This window comes from Filicampus tigris, chromosome 11, assembly GCF_054856515.1.
Source record: "Filicampus tigris isolate MCC_2025a chromosome 11, RoL_Ftig_1.0, whole genome shotgun sequence".
Taxonomy (NCBI): Eukaryota; Metazoa; Chordata; class Actinopteri; order Syngnathiformes; family Syngnathidae; genus Filicampus; species Filicampus tigris.
In genome coordinates this window covers 91,312-112,500 of record NC_141227.1, presented here as the reverse complement: position 1 = coordinate 112,500, position 21,189 = coordinate 91,312, and the positions used below count along the sequence as shown (strand labels likewise).

The 21,189-nt window shown below is 48.5% G+C and overlaps 1 protein-coding gene and 1 pseudogene across 1 annotated transcript in view; one reads left to right on the top strand and one right to left on the bottom strand.

Moving 5' to 3' along the window:
• The window catches only part of LOC147139364 (18S ribosomal RNA), a 2,578-nt pseudogene extending 2,419 nt beyond the window's left edge, over nt 1–159 (bottom strand).
• mrpl27 (mitochondrial ribosomal protein L27) overlaps nt 1–21,189 on the top strand; it is a 59,758-nt gene that overhangs the window by 27,090 nt on the left and 11,479 nt on the right. Inside the window, exon 3 of the mRNA XM_086044804.1 lies at nt 21,084–21,151. Coding sequence (XP_085900930.1) covers nt 21,084–21,151 — 68 coding nt within the window. The remainder of the gene's footprint in view (nt 1–21,083; nt 21,152–21,189) is intronic.

The following is a 21,189-nucleotide window of genomic DNA, read 5'->3' as shown; positions in this document are numbered from 1 at the left end:
TGATATGTGTATATATGTCAGTGGTTTTCTATGAGGAGCAAACACATAAACATAATTAGAATGATCAACACTGAACAAAATAATAATGTCAAATGTTCTCAGTGAATAAAGAACTATAACCAGTCTATTAGCAGCAGCCTAAATATCTTCACAATTGTAGCTGTGTACTAAATGAGGCAGATGATAGTCTTTTCTCAAGTGTAGCTATTAAGTTTAAGGGTGCGCCAAAGTCCACCTAATGAATCCAAGCTCCAGCCTCATGAATAATGGCAACAGAAGAAAGGAAAACTTAACGAAGGCAGTAATTAACTATCGCCATCGAAGTAACTATTTACAAATGACAAGTCACACGCGGAACTATCAGGAACATTTATATTGAGTTGTTTTACTTATTATGTCAATAACGCCCAACACGAGATGGTGAAGTCTGAGTAATGGCGTCTCACTACTGCCGCTTCCCTGACGAACTGAACAACTGAACCAGAGTGTGCATGTCTTTTGGGGGGGCAGTAGTGACGTAGATGATGTCTCTTAAAGGCGCAGCAGGGAAATTTGCACAGCCGCCCCCAAATTCCGTCAGTGAATTTGTACTAACTCACAAATGACCCTGCTATGTAGCTCTCAATCCCTTGGCATCTCCGGCAGTGGGATGATCTTGGCTACCGGTCGGGTGTAGGTAGTCCCTTTAATGCCCACTTCAGCTGCGCGGATCCTGCTGTCATTGCTGGGGATCACTTTAGAGACTCGTCCTATTGGCCATTGTGCCCTGGATCAATTACCATGACCACTTGGTCTGTGGTGAGATCCGGAGTGGGAGTACACCATTTTATTCTGGTCTGAAGATTAGGGAGATAGTTTTTGGTGAACAGAATCCAAAAGTGATCTGCTAGGACCTTGCTGTGTTTCCAATGGCGGCGTCCAATCAGGTCACTGCTGGCGTAAACAGCTTGTTGGCAAGGATGCATCTCGCCGCCCCATCAGCAAGAGATTAGGTGTTCAGGGTCTGCAATGTCGGAAGTAGCATAGCCTAGGGGCTTCGAGTTTAGAATGCCCTCTACCTCAATCAGTAAAGTGAGCAGTACTTCTTCAGGAAGAACTCTTTCTTTAAGAACAACTTGCAGGGCAGCCTTAACGGACTTTATCTCCCGCTCCCAAATCCCGCCAAAATGAGGGGCAAAAGGCGGATTGAATTTAAATGTGATGCTTTGCTCAGCTAACTGCGTTTTCAGAGCTGGCTCCAGCTCCTCAAAGAATCTCTGCAGTTCCCTGTCTGCACCCCGGAAGTTAGTAGCACTGTCACAGAGGATCTCATATGGCTTGCCTCTTCTAGCCACAAAACAAAGGGCAAGGAGGAAGGAGTCTGTTTCCATGCTGCACAGAAGATCAAGATGCACAGATCTTGTAGTAAGACATTTAAAAATGATTCCCCATCTGTTTTCCTGTCTGCGGCCTATCTTGATTACTTAAGGTCCGAAGCAGTCTATACCAGTTGACCAATAGGGAGGCATCTGAAGACGGAGGCGTGAAGCGGGGAGGTCTGCCATACGTGGTACTGTGGATTTGTTGCGCCATCTCTGGCACTCTGTGCAGCTGCGCTGATGTATCTTCACAGCTTGCCGACCACGGAGAATCCAGTATGTCGGTCTCAACTCAGCGACCTGGGTGCAGCAGCTGGTGGTCAAAATCTTGAATCATCAGCCGCGAGGCAGGGTGGTCGGGTGCCGGACAATAGGATGAATAACGTCCTGTAGCCCCTCTGCCTTCCTTAGCCGACCACCAACGCGGATCAGGCCCACAGTACTGTCGTACTCTGGACAGAGGGAAAGCAGACGACTGTTAGCACTGAGTGGCTTACTTACCAGCAGAGCATTTATCTCTTCCTGTGCCCGCTTGAGGACGGTGACTTCTGTCTCAATGCGCGATCGGTGGCAGTCATCGGAGGAACAGCCGCCCCGTTACTGATGGGACTCTGACTGGATCCAGTGGGGGACAGTAGTTGAATCAGTCCACAGTGTTGTACCCTTAATGGGTAGTTTCAGCTCTGTTTGTAAGACATTGGCTAGCTGTGCGCTAGAGAGAGCAGCACACAGTTCCAGGCGGGGATTGGAGAGCTGTTTTTTTGGTGCTACTCGTGACCTGGCTAGCACATAGGATATCTGTACTATGCTGGTTAAGCTCTGCTCCTGTCTCTCCACAAGAAACGCAGAAGCGGCTTGTCTTGAGGAAGGAGTCGCACCTGATGGAACATGCCGCGCATATCTCCACTGATGGCGACAGCATGTTCCTGAAATCACAGGAGCACAGCGAGTAGCGAGGAGCTTAAAGTAGGGCCAGGCTGGAGGTTATTATTGAGGCAGGCTTCCTGATGTAAAAATGAACAGTCGAATACGATTCTGGGTTTGCCATTATGGAAGACAAGATGATGTGATAGAAACCATGACTCCTCTGATCGGTTGACCACTTCTGGACTGATTTTCACGGTATAAACTGCCTTCATCAGTTTATGCATTTCTGTATTGTAAACTGACAGCTGTTCCGGGTTGTGTGAGAGACAACGCTCAGTGGCTCTGAGTAGAGGCATGACTGCATTGGGGGAAGCATGTAGCATGAATTCTTCCTGCGCAGAAGAGGAACAGCGTAACGATTCACACCATCTACTGAAACCCGAACACTCTTCTGCTCCAACTATTCTAGAGCTGCTTTATCTTCCCCAGAGCGTGTGGCCTCTTTAGGTGAGCCAAATGGCAGTATGTCGATTTGCCACAGTCTCTCCACATTTTGCTGCAGCTCTTCTGTGGGGGACAGCACTGATAAATGAAGGCAGCTAGTTTTACTTGGAGGATGTTGTAAGAAGGTGGCTGGTCCCTGCACTGCCCATCCCAAGGTGGTGCACACAGCCACAGGACCCCCAATGGGACCACTCCTGACAGGCTGCTTTGGCGTGGTCAGGTGCGGCTAATCCGACCCGATGAGGACCATGGGCCTGACTTTGTAAAAGTACGGCAGAGGAATGTCCTTTAAATAGCGGTAACGTCTCTGCGGGCATTCTGCTGAGCAGGACTGCTCTGCAAGGTTCATCTCAGTAGCTGTGAAACCCTATTCAATGTTGTATTTCGTCCCTGAGTAGAAATTTGGAATGACACTCTGGCTCCCTTTAACTGTACTACCTCCTGTCTAACAGTTCTCAGAGATAGGACTTCTTGCTGTCCAGTGAGACCTAGCTGGTGAACGGCTGTGGCCAAGATGATAGTACGCTCAGATCCGTCGTCCAATACTGCATGTGTATCCAAGGATTTCCTCCCATTATGTAAACAGACTGGTACAACTTTTAGCAGCACTCTGCCTGAGTGAGTTGCTTGATCGATGTAAGCAACACGGGGGGGACGTACTTACAGTTAGTATATTTTCAGTGAGGGCTACTTCATGCAGTACAGGAAGGTGTTGTTCCCCACATGTGGAGCAGGGTTTCTTCAGTGTACAGTTAATGTATATGTCCTCTGCCGAATTTCAAGCATTTCCTCTTTTCCTTGATCCAGCTTGCTTTTGCTTCACTTGTAAGCTTTGTGATCTCAGCACATGCATTTAGATAGTGCTCTTGGTTGTTGCAATATGGACAGTCGGGCTTGAATCTATCGCGCTTCTTGGTTTGGAGTGGAGGAGCTGACGCTGATTGTGTAACATGGGGCTCTACACTCTGGTTACTCCTTAGTAGCACTGCTATGGACTTGGCTTTCCGCTGTCTACCTGTCTTTCTCTCCCTGTTATCTGCATTAATGGGCTCAGTAATGTTTGTTCATATGCGACGGGACACTTGCAACGTTTGTACCTTCCGTTCAAGCCACTCAGCTAAATCAGGCAGCATATATGTCTTATCACTGCCACTCTGAATTATTCCCCTATTGAAACAATCCATATCAGCAAATGAGTCTCTGAAGTTGGGGGCCAGCTTGGTGAGCAAGGTGTCAACGTGTGAACTACAACACAGCTTGAATGATGAAGGGCCTTCCATAGTGCTTAGCATGCTCACAAGAGTGCCAACTCCATCCATCCATCCATTATCTCCCGCTTATCCGAAGTCGGGTCGCGGAGGCAGCAGCTTCAGCAGGGAAGCCCAGACTTCCCTCTCCCCAGCAACATCCTCCAGCTCTTCCGGAAGGATCCCAAGGCGTTCCCAGGCAAGCCGGGAGACATAGTCTCTCCAGCGTGTTCTGGGTCGTCCTCGGGGTCTCCTGCCGGTGGGACATGCCCGGAACACCTCACCAGGGAGGCGTCCAGGAGGCATCCTAATCAGATGCCCGAGCCACCTCAACTGGCTCCTCTCGACGCGGAGGAGCAGCGGCTCGACTCTGAGTCCCTCCCGGATGGCCGAACTTCTCACCCTATCTCTAAGGGAGAGCCCGGACACCCTGCGAAGGAAACCCATTTCGGCCGCTTGTATCCGAGATCTTGTTCTTTCGGTCATGACCCACAGCTCATGACCATAGGTGAGAGTAGGAACGTAGATGGACCGGTAAATTGAGAGCTTCGCCTTTCGGCTAAGCTCCTTCTTCACCACGACAGACCGATACAGGGTCCGCATCACAGCAGACGCTGCACCGATCCGCCTGTCGATCTCCCGTTCCATCTTACCCTCACTCGTGAACAAGACCCCAAGATACTTGAACTCCTCCACTTGGGGCAGAATCCCATCCCCGACCCGGAGAGGGCACGCCACCCTTTTCCGACTGAGGACCATGGTCTCAGATTTGGAGGTGCTGATCTTCATTCCGACCGTTTCACACTCGGCTGCGAACCGCTCCAGCGAGAGTTGGAGATCGCGGCTTAAAGAAGCCAACAGTACCACATCATCTGCAAAAAGCAGAGATGCAATACTGAGCCCACCAAACCGGACCCCTTCGATACCTCGGCTGCGCCAAGAAATTCTGTCCATAAAGGTTATGAACAGAATCGGTGACAAAGGGCAGCCTTGGTGGAGTCCCACCCTCACTGGAAACGAATCCGACTTACTGCCGGCAATGCGGACCAAACTCTGACATCAGTGGTACAGGGACCGGACAGCCCTTATGAGGGGGCTCGGTGCCCCGTACTCCCGAAGCACCCCCTATAGAACTCCCCGAGGGACACGGTCGAACGCCTTCTCCAAGTCCACAAAACACATGTAGACCAGTTGGGCAAACTCCCATGCACCCTCGAGGACCCTGCTGAGGGTGTAGAACTGGTCCACTGTTCCACGGCCAGGACGAAAACCACATTGCTCCTCCTGAATCCGGGATTCGACCTTCCGACGGACCCGCCTCTCCAGCACCCCTGAATAGACCTTGCCAGGGAGGCTGAGGAGTGTGATCCCTCTGTAATTGGAGCACACCCTCTGGTCCCCCTTCTTAAAAAGGGGGACCACCACCCCGGTCTGCCAATCCAGAGGCACTGTCCCCGATGTCCACGCGATGTTGAAGAGACGTGTCAACCATGACAGCCCCTCAACATCCAGAGCCTTTATGAACTCCGGGCGGATCTCATCCACCCCCGGGGCTTTGCCACCGAGGAGCTTTTTGACTACCTCGGTTACTTCAACCCCAGAGATAGGAGAGCCCACCTCAGAGTCTCCAGGCTCTGCTTCCTCAGTGGAAGGCGTGTCGGTGGAATTGAGGAGGTCTTCGAAGTACTCTCCCCACCGACCCACTATGTCCCGAGTTGAGGTCAGCAGCACCCCATCTCCACTATAAACAGTGTTAATGGTGCACTGCTTCCCCCTCCTGAGACGTCGGATGGTGGACCAGAATTTCCTCGAAGCCGTTCGGAAGTCATTTTCCATGGCCTCCCCGAACTCCTCCCACACCTGGGTTTTTGCCTCAGCAACCGCCAGAGCTGCATTCCGCTTGGCCAGCCGGTACCCGTCAGCTGCCTCCGGGGTCCCGCAGGCCAAAAAGGCCCGATAGGACTCCTTCTTCAGCTGGACAGCATCCCTTACCGCTGGTGTCCACCAGCGGGTTCGGGGATTGCCGCCACGACAGGCACCGACCACCTTGCGGCCACAGCTCCGATCGGCCGTCTCAACAATGGAGGCACGAAACATGGTCCACTCGGACTCGATGTCCCCCGCCTCCCCCGGGACGTGGGAAGAGTTCTGCCGGAGGTGGGAGTTGAAACTCCTTCTGACGGGATTCTGCCAGACGTGCCCAGCAAACCCTCACAATACGTTTGGGTCTGCCAGGTCGGACCGGCATCTTCCCCCACCATCGGAGCCAACTCACCACCAGATGGTGATCAGTTGACAGCTCCGCCCCTCTCTTCACCTGAGTGTCCAAAACATGCGGCCGCAAGTCCGATGATATGACTACAAAGTCGATCATCGAACTGCGGCCTAGGGTATCCTGGTGCCAAGTGCACATATGGACACCCTTATGCTTGAACATGGTGTTTGTTATGGACAATCCGTGATGAGCACAGAAGTCCAGTAACCGAACACCACTCGGGTTCAGATCGGGGGGGCCGTTCCTCCCAATCACACCTCTCCAGGTCTCACTGTCATTGCCCACGTGAGCATTCAAGTCCCCCAGCAGAACGATGGAGTCCCCAGGTGGAGCGCCCTCCAGCACACCCTCCAAGGACTCCAAAAAGGGTGGGTACTCTGCGCTGCCGTTTGGTGCATAAGCACAAACAACAGTCAGGACCCGTCCCCCCACCCTCAGGCGGAGGGAGGCTACCCTCTCGTCCACCGGGGTAAACCCCAATTTACAGGCGCCAAGCCGGGGGGCAATAAGTATGCCCACACCTGCTCGGCGCCTCTCACCCTGGGCAACTCCAGAGTGGAAGAGTGTCCAACCCCTCTCGAGAGGACTGGGACCAGAACCCAAGCTGTGCGTGGAGGTGAGCCCGACTATATCTAATCGGAACCTCTCAGCCTCACACACCAGCTCAGGCTCCTTCCCTGCCAGAGAGGTGACATTCCATGTCCCAAGAGCTAGTTTTTGCTGCCGGGGAACGGACCGCCAAGGTCCCTGTCTTCCGCCGCCGCCCAGCTCACACGGCACCCGACCCCTTTGGCCCCTCCCACCAGTGGTGAGCCCATGGGAAGGGGGACCCACGTGTCCTTTTCGGGCTGAGCCCGGCCGGGCCCCATGGGTGCAGGCCCGGCCACCAGGCGCTCGCCATCGAGCCCCACCTCTAGGCCAGAAGGGGGCCCCGGTGACCCGCGTCCGGGCGAGGGAAAACGTGGTCCGTTAATTTTATTCATCATAAGGGGTCATTTTGAGCCGTGCTTAGTCTGGTCCCTCACCTAGGACCTGTTTGCCATGGGTGCCCCAGACAACGTAGCTCCTAGGATCATTGGGGCGCGCAAACCCCTCCACCACGATAAGGTGACGGCTCACGGGGGGAGAGTGCCAACTGCAGATGCAAAGTCCTCAATTCCCTGGTAGTCTCCTGATTTCACTGGAGCATCATTCAAGAGTGCCTTTAATTCTCCTACCAGCTGTCGGGGCTGGCCATACCTCATCTGGAGGGCGGTCACGGTACTGGTGTATGCTGTGGCACTGTTAATATACCTCTTAGCAATCTGGACTACTGCAGGGAATGTCAAATGGTCAAGACGGACTTGAAAATTTCCCCACTGTGGGATCAATAAAGGCATTCTTATTCTTATTATATTTGTAGTCTTCAGTTAAATGGCTGTGAGGTCCAAGCACACGGTCTAAACCTTTCTTGAGCATGAGTAAGTCACTCTCCCTCCCTGAGCTGAAGATGGGCAGCTTTGGCTTAGGAATACAAAATGCTGATGCAATGGCCATCTCCATCATGTTGGGTGTATTGATGCTGGCAGGGAGCTGAGAGGGCTGACTGACTGGTACTGCTGGTGGCGGTGCTGCATAAGGAGTGTATATAGAGCAGGGTTCATCAACTCTGGTCTTCGAGGGCACCTGTCCTGCAGGTTTTCCATTTCTCCCTTCTGTAACACACCTGTTAAAATGATCAGCTCATCAGCAAGCTCTCGAGAAGCCTGACAGGTGTGTTACAGCAGGGAGAAATGGAAAACCTACAGGACAGGTGCCCTCGAGGACCGGAGTTGGTGACCCCTCATATAGAGGGAAGAACAGTCTGTGGTGTAGGCTGGGAAGAGATTGGTGCAGAATAGGATTTTGAGTACATAGGCACATAGTTTGTCCTTGCAGTTGGGGAAGTTGCATGCAATGTAGATACACCTGGAGGTGTGGGATTGTACAGCGATGGCAGCATAGCACTAGTAGCATAATCAACCAGAGGAGGAGGCGGTGGCCAGTACTTTTCAGGCTGCGTGTGCGGAGCTGGGTCTGCTGCCAGGATTGGTGCTGAAACTGGGATCACTGCTTTAGGGAGCTGCTGCAAGTTGCATGCCCCGCCCTACAGATTGGGAATGTCAGGTGAGATGACAGTGGACCTGCACAGCAGGTGAGCTTCCTCAGCTCAGCTGCATCATCAGGTGGGTCAAAGTGCGGCGCTTCTGGCCAGGTTTTTGGGCACTGCAGGAGGAAGGTTGAGAATCGGTTGGGCTCCAATAGGGGTACTAATGTCTTTCCTCTTGTCAGGTCATCGGCAGGGTTAATGGGCGAGTCTGCAGCGCTAGATGCAGCCTTCTGTAAGCTCCTGAATCTCAGCTACTCTTGACCCTACGAACACCTTATATCGACAGGACTCGGGGTGTAGCCAGGTGAGCACAGTAGTGGAGTCAGACCACAATACTGTGCGATGTACGGAGGGAGTGAGTTCGTTCCTAAAGGCCCTGATACACCAAAACGACGTTCACCAACAGTGACAGACGCTTACCCCCTGTGGCATCCAGCCGGCTATCACCACGTCATGCTGGCAAAGCACGCCGCAACGACAGACAGCGATGCTGTCCATTAAAGTACCTTCTGCGCATGCATAAGATGTAATACCCTTCCATACCATCGGCGGCGGTAGTAACCATTTCTCATGGTTAGAAAACTCTAACCAGAAGGATGTTGGCCGGGGGCTGATTATAACAACGTAAACAATGCATTCTGCTCTATTCTTCGCTCATGATGAACTCCCACGCGAAGTAAACCATCACGTTCTTGACACGGTATTGCAAAATACTTACATTGTCAACCCTCGCTCTTGTACTTGTAAGAAGATTAAGGCAGAGGAGGCATGCTCACTGTTTTTCCGCCTTTGTCACTTCACGTTGGTGCTCCGCGCGCTGATTTGCTAGCTAACAGCCAATCAGAGTGACCAAATGTCATGACTGACGATGCCGATTCAACATACGTAAACACCCCCAAGACGCTTACAGACGGGTTACGACACTACGACGGTGGCCACTACACCAATCAGACAGCGCTTAAAGACGCAACGACGCTTAACGACCTCCGACGTCGGTTTGGTGTATCAGGGCCTTAAGAGTAGAAGCTAACTGCGCTGCCACGAGAGCTCAAGACAAGATAAGATAAGATAAGAATGCCATTATTGATCCCACAGTGGGGAAATTTTCAGTGTTACAGCAGCAAAGATATAGGTCACACAGGGACGGCGGCATAATGTAGCCATTAATGTATAACATTGACGGCAAACATTCAGGATCAAACCTATGTAAATATACACAGTAACATGTGTATATACACATGTATATACTCACCAACATACATCTACATAAAAAGTATGAGGAACACTCATTTTAGCCCGTACATAGTACAGAGGAAACATACTCTTAAATAAGTGACAGTGCTGCAGTGCTGTAGTGAAATGTAAGGAACAGCATTGGATAAAAATAAAACTAGGCTAACAGTAGTGGGGAATGTTGAGTATTGCACGGTATTACAGTAGTGGGGAATGTTGGGTATTGCACGATATGAGCTCAGGTGCAGGACTGGACAATTGCACTAATGTCCACCAGTTTGTATTGACTACACAATGTTCTTGTTAAAGAGTCTGACAGCAGCAGGCAAGAAGGAACGGCGGAATCTCTCCTTTGCACAGCGAGGGTGCAACAGTCTGTCACTGAAGGAGCTGTGGAGTGCTGTTAGGGTGCCCTGGAGGGGGTGGTCCGGGTTGTCCAGCATTGATGACAGCTTGGCCAACATCCTCCTGTCCCCCACCGAGTCCACAGAGTCCAGGGAGCAGCCCAGGACAGAGCCCCGGCCCTCCTGACCAGTTTGTTCAGCCGCTTCTTGTCCCGGGCGGAGACGCCGCCTGCCCAGGTGACCACTCCCTGGAAAATGACCGATGCAACCACCGAGTCATAAAAGTTCCTGAGGAGTGTCCCCTGGACCCCAAAAGACCTCAGTCTCCTGAGTAGGAAGAGTCTGCTCTGACTCTTAGGGCGTCTGTGTTGTCGCTCCAGTCCAGTTTATTATTCAGATGAACACCCATTTACTTTTAAGTTGAGACCCTCTCAATATCTGTTCCCCCGATATTCACTGGTGCAGGTGCAGAGTGATGCCGCCTACCGAAATCCACCACCGTTTCTTTTGATTTCGCCGCATTGATCAGGAGGCTGTTCTGCTGGCACCAGTCCACAAAACTCTGAGTAAGTTCTCTGTACTCCCGATCATCTCCGCCTGTGATGAGGCCGACAATCGCAGAGTCATCAGAGGACTTCTGCAGGTGACAGGTAGGGGTGCTGTTGTTGAAGTCCGAGGTGTAGAGGGTGAACAGGAAGGGAGCCAAGACAGTTCCCTGTGGGGCCCCCGTGCTGCAGAGGAGCACGTCATACACACAGTCCTGTGTCCTCACATACTGTGGCCGGTTTGTGAGGTAGTCCTGGATCCATGTGATGAGGTGGTGGGCCACCCCCGCCCGCTCCAGCTTTTCTCCCAATAGGGTGGGCTGGATGGTGTTGAAAGCACTGGAGAAATCAAAGAACATGATCCTCACAGTGCTCGCCTTCTCCAGGTGGGAGAGTGAAGTGTGGAGGAGGTAGATGATGCCATAATCCACACTGATGCCAGGCTGATATGCGAACTGGAGTGGGTCCATTGAGGATTTCACTAGGGGGCGCAGGTGGACAAGGACCAGTCTCTCCAGGGTCTTCATCAGGTGAGACATCAGCGCCACTGGTCTGAAGCTGTTGAGCTCCTTTGGGTGGGGGGGTCTTTGGCACCGGGACCAGGCAGGATGTTTTCCATAGCTGGGGGACCCTGCCCAGCTTCAGGCTCAGGTTGAACATGTGCTGGACAATTCCACACAGCTGGTCTGCGCAGGATTTGAGGAGCTGGGGGCTGATGCCATCTGGACCCGCTGCCTTCCTCGCCTTCATCTTCTTCAGCTGGTTCTTCACCTGAGATGTTGTGAAGGCCAAGGCTGGGCAGGAGGGAGTGGTGGCTATCTGGTGTAGCTGGGAGCTGGAGACTATGGAGAAAAGGGGGGAGGGGGTGACACATCCAGCAGGAGGAGTAGGTGGAAGATGTGTCACCCGAGGTACAGAATGCAAGAGTTTGGGGGCTATGCGGGAACGAGCAAAAACAAAGGATAAATGTCCCTTACCCTGTCTGTCTTATGTACTGAGACATGCTACACGGAGCGTGTGCCTTTTCTGAGGCACCAGCAAAGATGTGCACTTCACGAGTGGCACCTTCAAGGGGTGTATCAGCAGGCACATATGGGCGTGTTATGGTAATAGAAGGCAGATGCTGAAGTTCTGCCTCCCAACTGGACCATGACAGCTGCAGATCAGGAGGGAGTTTGGGATTGTCCCAACCTCGCTGCTTGTCCTACAACTGTCTCAGGATAAGCTTGGCACGGGTGGAAAATGGCAGCAGGTATCCTACAGGATCATACTGTGAGACTCAGACCGTATATATATTTCTCAGAGTCGGTGCTTCGTAAGGGACTAACCTCTGCTTGTAGCCTACGGAATCTGCCAGTTCCAGCTGAGGCCAAGGGTCAACTCCAACGGGTTTGATTTATCCTGTGCTAACCAAATGTCTTGACTACTGGATCTGACTTCTGGAGGTAGGTGGCTGAGAACACTTGGGTTGTTGCAAGCCCATTGTCGTAATTCAAAGCCGCCTGAAGAGAGTAGATTCCTGAGCTGATCCACCGCTTCACTGGGTGTAGTCACACTCTGCAGGAAGTCGACATAAAAACAATGCTCCACTGAGAATCTGAGGGTATTGTTGGACTGACTGGGATCCTTAACGTGGCTCTGTAGGGCATAAGTCGCACAACAGGGGCTGCAGGTGGTCCCAAAGGGAAGGACTTGCCACTCAAATATCTTAGGTGCTTGGTCTTCAGGTCCCTCCACAACAATCTCAGCAGCTGACGACCCTCAGGGAGGAGACGGACCTGGTGGACCGTCCCTTTGGTGTCTCCACTAACTGTGATGTGACATTCCTGGAACCTCAACAGGACGGCTAGCGGGGGTGGGGGGGGGGGCTAGGTTTGGGCCTAGTAAAAGGTGCTGATTGAGGGACTGGCCCAAGTACTGAGAAGAGCAGTTAAAGACAAGGTGCTTTTTTCCCATTATGGGTAACAAGATGATGGGGGATGAACCAGCACTCCTTAGATGATGTGTCCTCTCTGACTTCCTGCACTGCACCTGACTCATTGAGTTTCAGCATCTCTGCTTGGTAGGCTTCTCCCTGCTCAGGGTTCTTAAGGAGGCGTCTCTCAGTGCTGCGCAGTAGGGCCATAATTGATTGTTTAGGTACCTGCAATAGTGGCATTGCTGCATGGCGTAACAAAGGGGTAGCATATCTTAGGATGCCATCCACCTCTGTACGTCTTTGTTTCAAGCAGGGCTATGGCTTGCTGGTCCTGCTTAGACCATGTCGCCTCCTTCTCAGGCCTGTAGGGGACAGTATCCACTTGCCCGAGTCTCTCCACGTGCCTGTAGAGCTCATCCATGGGTGGTAGAACTGAGGTAAACAGGCATTGGGCTGTATAGGATGGCCGCCCCATGGGCTGGCAAGGGCCCTACAGGGTCCACCCCAGCCTGGTGTGGACAGCTGCCGGACTACCATTAGGGCCAAGTCTGACGGGCTCAATGGGTGTTATGAGGTGAGGCTGGTCCGAACCTATCGCATGCAAAGGCTTTACTTCTCTGAGAATAGGAATAGGAATACCACGTAGGTGCTTGAACCTCTTCTGTAGGTGCGTAACAGGATAGCTATGCTGGGTTAGGTTAAGTCTGCTTGCTGTAAAGGCACCGGTGAGCTTAAACATGACCTTAGGGGTGTTGGGAGAGGAGACCCGGAATGATACTGTATGGCCATGCAGTACTTGGATGTCCTTGCAGACTGTGCGCAAGGGAAGGTCTTCAGAGGGCCTTCCATGGCTAGGGACTTAGCAGCAGTAGGTAGCAGCATAGTCCTCTCAGACCCGTCGTTCAGTATTGCAAAGGTGTCTAATGTCTGACTACCATAGTGTACGTGCGAACGCATTATCTTCAGCATGACCCAGTTCCTGAGCTCTTAGGTTAGCGTCGTGGGGACCAAGAAGGTGCTTCCCTTGACAAAGGCTACAGGGTTTCTTGAGATTGCACTGAGCAGTTAAGTGTTGACAAGCACAGCGCCAGTACCGCTTGTTCACCTGAATCCATTCTAATACATAATTAAAAGGAGCAACACTGAACAACACATAATGTCAAATATTCTCAGTGAATAAAGAACTATAACAAGTCTACTAGCAGCAGCCTAAATATCTTTACAATTATAGCTGTGTACTAAATGAGGCAGATTGTCTTTTCTCAAATGTAGCTATTAAGCTTAATGTCCAGAAGGGTGTGCCAAAGTCCACCTAATGAATCCAAGCTGCCGCCTCATGCATAATGGTTGACAGATGAAGGAAAACATCGCCATCGAAATAACTATTTACAAATGACAAGTCACATGCGGAATTATCAGGACCATTTATATTGACTGTTGAGCCAACACAAAATGGCGAAGTCTGAGTAATGGCGTCTCACTACTGCTGCTTCCCTGACGAACTGAACAACTGAACCAGAGTGCGCATGTCTTTTGGGGGGAAGTAGTGACCTAGATGATGTCTCTGAAAAGCGCAGCAGGGAAATTTGCACAGGGGTCATATTCCATCATTTCTAGCAGGCCTGCTTTGAAAACTCTAATTTTTTCAAAGTAAATGCTTCGGGCCCCGGGCGAGATACCAAGGGTATCCCGGGGGCGGCCCGAGATGCAGGGGCTGGGACAGACGGTGGCTCGCCTCGCGGCGGACCGTCAGCTCGCGTCCCAAGGGCCAACTAAGAGATTTTTAACTGCAGCAACTTTAAGATATGCTATTGGAGCTGGAATTACCGCGGCTGCTGGCACCAGACTTGCCCTCCAATGGTTCCTCGCCAAAGGGTTTAGAGTGTGCTGATTCCAATTACTGGGCCTCAAAAGAGTCCTGTATTATTTTTCGTCACTACCTCCCCTAGTCAGGAGTGGGTAATTTGCTCGCCTGCTGCCTTCCTTGGATGTGGTTGCCGTTTCTCAGGCTCCCTCTCCGGAATCGAACCCTGATTCCCCGTTACCCGTGGTCACCATGGTAGGTGCAGAAAGTACCATTGAAAGTTGATAAGGCAGGCATTCGAATGAGATGTCGCTGCCGCGGAGGGCTGGCGATCGGCCCAGAGCATTCTTTAGATTTACCTTTTTGAATTTAAATAAATTATATGACGGGGGCGGGCCATCAAATTTGGTGTAAAGTTTTTCCTTCGCCATACAGGAGAAAAACATTAATAACTCCCCTGCACATGCTCCAAAAAATCCTAAACTTCACCTGTACGTAGAGTCGTGACCTGAAGACATCTATATGATAATATTCCATTATACATATAGCGCCACCTAGTGACGAAATTTTTTTTCATTTTTTTACATTTCTATTTGTTGCCCGTTAACAAATCCAACTGAAAATTTGTCAGAAAAGCCTCAAGACGTTGATCTTCCTCTACAACAAATATTGTGCCTTCTTGAAGAAGGCCGTGGCCTTGACGGTGCCGCAAAGTCTTATTATACAATGTGACAATAAATGTTTTAACTTGACTCAGATCATCTAAATGTCTCGAAATATTTCATATTTGACGATAGTCAAGGACTGAAGATATGTACAAACTTATTTTTCATTGTAGTCGTAGCACCAGCTAGTGGCTGAAGGAAATACATGTTTTTTCCTTTGATGTTTTTATCCTAGCAGGTTAACCGGGTCAACCTCATCATTGCTCGGAAGAGTGGTTAGGACTTCCTAATATTAAAATACGAAAATTCGTGATTTTTCGGTAAAAGCTGTTGCCGTGCCAACACGCATTTCGCCCAAAAAACAACGCTCATTTTGAGAGTCTGACCATGCATGGAATCTCATGAAACTTTGCACATACATCATGCCTGGCGAAATCATCAATAGTTTTTTATTTGTTTGCGCAATTTATAAAAAATGGCTCTTTAGCACCCCCTAGAAATTTAGTAATTTAGAAATTAGTAAAAATTCAGCGCTGGTCGTACGCTTCTTCAAGATAAATAAAAAATTGGTGGTGTATGTAACAGTTCAACGCCTACAAAAAAGTCTCTTGGAGCCATATGCTAAACCAAACAGGAAGTCGTCTATTTTGAATTAAGTTTAAAGTATGAATTTGCTCTGATTACAATAGCTGCTGGAACTTGACCCACATGATAATTTCTTCTAAAAAACTATTGACATTTGATAAAAGTCGAATCCTGAAGACATCTCCCAACTTATTTTTCATCTTAATGGTAGCGCCACCTACTGGCTAAAGGAAGTACATGTTTTATTCTTTGATATTTTTTCTTTGCAGGTTAACCAAGTTGACCTCAGAATCAGTCGGAAGACTCTGTAGACCTTCCTGACCTTAAAATACGATATTTGTGATTTTTCGTGAAAAGCTGTCGCTATGGCAACGGGCAGTTCGCAAATAAAACTATGCTGATTTTGTCGGTCTAAACATGCATGAAATCTCACGAAACTTTGCACACACATCAGGCCTGGTGAAATCATCTTTTTTTTTTGTTGTACGTCGCAATTGTTTAACAAATGGCTCGCGAGCGCCCCATAGAATTTTTGGGAAAAAATCAGGCCCAGTTGTACGTTTCACCTACATCTATGAAAATTTGGTGGTATATGTAACAGGTCTAGACCTAGAAACAAGTCTCTTGGAGCCATGTGCTAAACCTAACAGGAAGTAGACCATTTTGAATTTACTTTACAATCCTGCATCACATTGACTTTAAAAGCAGCCATAATGTGATCAACATGATAATATCTTCATAAATTTCACACATTTCATCGAGGGCATGGGAGGGTCCTGTCATCCCTCGCCCCCTTCCTAATTGAAAGGCTCCTGGACTTGGCTGGCTTTATCTTCATCCTTGCCCAGGCTATCAGTTCATTGGCGCTGGAGGAGTCGTTCTGTGCATGGTGCAGTTTGTAATATACTTGTGACGTCGTCCATGTACCCTCTGAGCGCGCTCAGACTCACACAATGGAGTCTAAAGGAGATTTTAGGCCTCTGGCCATCTGCCTTGCTCCAATCAGTAGCACTTCAAATGCTGCGAAGAGAATGGGCGATATGGAACAGCTCCTGGCGTTTCTGACCTCCAGAAACGCCTGCCAGCTCGTCACGATGTCATCTGCTGCGAAGCACGTGGAGTTTGTCAAAGTACTTGCCGATGATGTCTCTGATGCATCCTGGGAAATCCAGGGCGAACTCCACAAACTTGTGAGGTACTGAGCCATAGGCATTTTCCAGGTCGAGCCATACGACATGTAGGTCAATCTTCTCCCTTTTTGCATGTTGTATCTGCTCCCAGATCACAGATGCATGCTCTATACAGCCCGGAAATCCTAGCAGCCCACCTTTTTGACAACTTGTGTTGATGTAACAGTTTTCGTTGAGGAACCTGACCAATCTTCTGGACGGGACTGAAAAAAAGATTTTCCCCTCCACATTCAGCAGGGCAATCGACCTGATCTGGCTGATGTTGGTGGAATTTTCCTCCTTAGGAAAAAAAATTCCAACTGCCTTTTGCCACCCCGCTGGGATGGATTGGTTCTTCCACACAATGCACATGAATTTTCACAGGATCTTTACCACCTGAGGACAATTCTTGTCCAGCTTATAAGTAAGCCCGTTCGGTCCTGGCGCCGAGGATGACCTTGCCCTTTTGAGGACCTTTTTAACCTCACTCAGTCTAGGTGGAGAGGTATCGAACAGGGTTTTGGGGGGTCTGGACGTGGCACGTGGCCTGGTGAACCGAGTGGTGTGTCTTTGGCTACATCCGTGTACTCGCCCTTGATGTGTAGTTGCAGCTCCTCTTTTGAGATGACTAGCTTGCCGCTTGTCTTCTCATCCAAAAGCTGACGGGTGTACCGGAATGGATCTTTGAAGAAGTATTTCCTTTCGATCTCCTTCCTTTTCTGGCACTTCCTAAGTCTCTCTGCCCGCCGTAGCTTGGCAAGCCTCTGCTTGAGATGGTCCCATAGTACTTTGAGGCCTTCTTTTTCCTCTGGGGCTGCTTTTCTCCACCTCTTTCTCAGCTGGCGCCTGTTGGCTATGAGCTCCTCGATACATCTCTCTCTTCGTCCTGTCTGCCGCTGGGCTGTGGGTCTCATGACCCTGCTCTTTCCGAATCTCTCTCTGCTCTCTTTATATGATGTTACACAGCGAGGTTAGTATGTGCTTGACTGTTCCTCGAAGGGAGTTCTCCAATACTTCTTTCAGGTATTGAAAGAAAGAGTCTGCGCCATTCGTCTTGATTTTCCGCCGTCGGCCACTTGATCTTTGCACGCCTTTCTAGGTGCTTGTGCAGGCTCCTTGGCTGCGTGACTCTCGGGGAGACAGTGCAAACGTCATTCTCAGGACCTCGCTCCATCGCCTCTCCTGTTTCCACTGAGGTTTCCCTCTCAGCATTGTTGGGTCCCGCTGCACTGTGGTTTGTCACCTGGCTTTGGGTTCCCTTCCGTCTGACTTGCCGAAGCAGTGCGGTCGTGCTGGTTGGGAGTCCTCCCGTACTTCATTCTCCCTTGGTGGATACGCAGTCTTTTGAATGATGTCACCTTCTGCCACCCACATGTATACTTCCGGAGAAACTTCTCATTGTCATTATTCGTTCCGTTCGTCATCGTTTGATCCGTCAAAGAAGGCCCATCTTCCATCCCGCCTCTTGGAGGGCCTTCGGGTTGTTTCCTCTTGCAACATTTTGCAGTCAGTTTAGGATGCTTCCTCCTTGGAAGCTAGTGGGTAAGGTGTGGCTAGCCGCCCACCCCTTGGTGCGGTCTTTCCCACTGTCCACTGGTCTTCCCCGATTGCCCGCCAGACTTTCCTGGCTGCCAACTGCTCTTTCACGGTAGTCCACTCACTGCAACTGACTTCATTGAATCAAACTATACTTTTCATTTTTTTCGTATTAATTCCAACATTTTATTCAAGTTAATATCGGTTCCAAGCCTTGTAGAGAATGTAGTTGAAAAATATGATTAATCACGATTAATTATAGAAATTTTGCAATGAATTTGTTGTATGAAAAAATGATCGTTTGAAAGCACTGCTTCTAACAATTTTTATATTTTACTTGTTTCCAATACGTGTCATTCAGCAAAGCTCATGGCCTATGTTCAAGCCAAAGAACACAGTTCCATAGACTCCATGTAGTTCTCACTCCATAAACACGCAACTATACATAATTTATTCGTCAAATCCAAAACAAAAACCATTCTGCTTCCTCTTCACGAAGCAAAAATTAAAATTGTTTTCTTAAAATAGTTTATTCAGTACATTCCGTATTGTTACAATTAGATTAATAATATCATGTCCAGGGCAAAAAAAATATTTATACCATCAGCAAAGATCATTAACTTTGGGCACCCTAACAGCACTCCACAGCTCCTTCAGTGTTACACCCTCGCTGTGCAAAGGAGAGATTCTGCCGTTCCTTCTTGCCTGCTGCTGTCAGACTCTTTAACAAGAACATTGTGTAGTCTCTACAAACTGGCGGACATTAGTGCAATTGTGCAGTCCTGCACCTGAGCTCATATCGTGCAATACCCAACATTCCCCACTACTGTAATACCGTGCAATACTCAACATTCTTCACTACTGTTAGTCTAGTTTTATTTTTATCCAATGCTGTTCCTTACATTTCACTACAGCACTGCAGCACTGTCACTTACTTAGAGTAGTTTTCCTCTGTACTATGTACAGGCTAAAATGAGTGTTCCTCATACTTTTTATGTAGATGTATGTTGGTGTGTATATACATGTGTATATACACATGTTACTGCGTATATTTACATAGGTTTGATCCTGAATGTTTGCCGTCAATGTTACACATTAATGGCTACATTATGCCACCGTCCCTGTGTGACCTATGTCTTTCCTGCTGTAACACTGAAAATTTCCCCATTGTGGGATCAATAAAGGCATTCTTATCTTATCTTATCTTATCTTCATAATTCATGATACTTTATATCACATATAAAAGTCAAATAACTTGGGCCCGAAAAACTGAGCCTTAAAAATTGTCACTATTCAAATTAAAACCTGTTCAGAAAGCTTAGCTAACTTAAAATGTCATTTTTTTCTTTTAGAGTTTTATACACATTTTAAATGTTTTATATCTTTTAACATTGGAAAATGGTCAGAAATGTGCAAATTAGTCTTAAAAAAACAATGTAAAAAAAGAATCATGATAAAATCGGGATTGTGATTTTATTTAAAAAAAAATTGTGATTATATTTTTGCCAGATCGCCCACCCCTACATAGGGTATGCCTTCAACATTCCCTTGTGATTGGTTGTAATACTGCGTTTCATTGCTGCTAAACAAAGTCTTTACGGCTAATCAAAAACGAATAAAATAATTAACCGTAACACCACAAACAAAATAAAAACGACAACAAAAGAGGCCATTGAAGACCCCTGTTTTAAACCATGTAACCTATTCTGATCTCAGATTATGGGCACATGTGTTAGTGCCACACAGTGCACATTGCTTATTGTGTTCAAAGGAATTCTCAGGTGTCTCTTCAATTTTATGAATTTGTCAATGCAGTATGTATTCCCAACTACGGACCTCTGTCAAACGGAAATTCCCTCACCCGGAAAAACAACTTATGCATTAAATTTTCTACTACTATATTACATTCACGATCAATTCCTTACAACAAAGTTCCGGTATTGTATCCGGAACCCAGAAGCCGTAGCGAAGCCCGCAGTAGCGCAAACTCAAGCAGTTCCCACTCGATACTATGGAAAAACTTTGACCGCTGCGCCATCATCGGATCCAAAACGGCGACATGTAAGTTACTTCTTTGGTATGCGTTTTGCTGGAATTGCAAAAGATTGAAAATGTATTCATTTACATTATCGTCTGTAGCTCATGGCGTCCAAAAGAAGAAGAACGGTAATGACTGTGGAAGAGAGTGAAATGCATCCGATTATGCGAAGCTGGACACAAAGTAAAAAACATCCAGAAGACACTTGGAGTCGGAAAAACTCAAATCTACGAGACTTTGAAAAACAAAGAATCGATTCTGGCTCAGTACGATTCCAGCAGTTTGCCTGCTCAAAGGAAATTGCTTACGGCTCGACGGACGAAGTACAGTGGTGGAAATGAACGTGTCCTTTTGTATGCACAAGAATCACCGGACATCAGTGATGATCAACGGGACAGTTACTTGCAATTAGCAACAAAACTGTATGATATGCAGACAAACATTTTCATACAGCAAAGAATGAAGCCAACACACAACTCAAAATAGACTAATTTTTTCCTAAGTCTGAGCAAAGTCAACGTTAAAATACAGTACAGTTTACTGTAGTTAAGTACAGTACTGTACTGCATTGGTGTTACAGTATTTTTTTCAACAGTATTTGGACCATGTTTGTTATACTGTACTGTATTTTGTTCATAAACCTGTACTTTATAGTGCATTTTTTTTAATGTTTTAATAATATTTGTATTATATTGCTTGAGTTGTAAACTTGTTACACATGTATTTTGTTAACATACTTGCACGTTTATACAGGACATGTACCGTAGTCGTTTCCCACATAAGGAAATTCCGTTATAAGGAAAGATTGGACAATGCAAATATGATTCCTTACTAGAGAATACTTACTGTATTATCTCTACTTGTCAGGAAATTTTGTCCATGCTGGCAACATCCTGGCAACACAGAGGCTGCTGAGGTACCACCCAGGAACACATGTAAGTGTACTTTTGTTCTTTTTCTGTAGTTGTAGTTT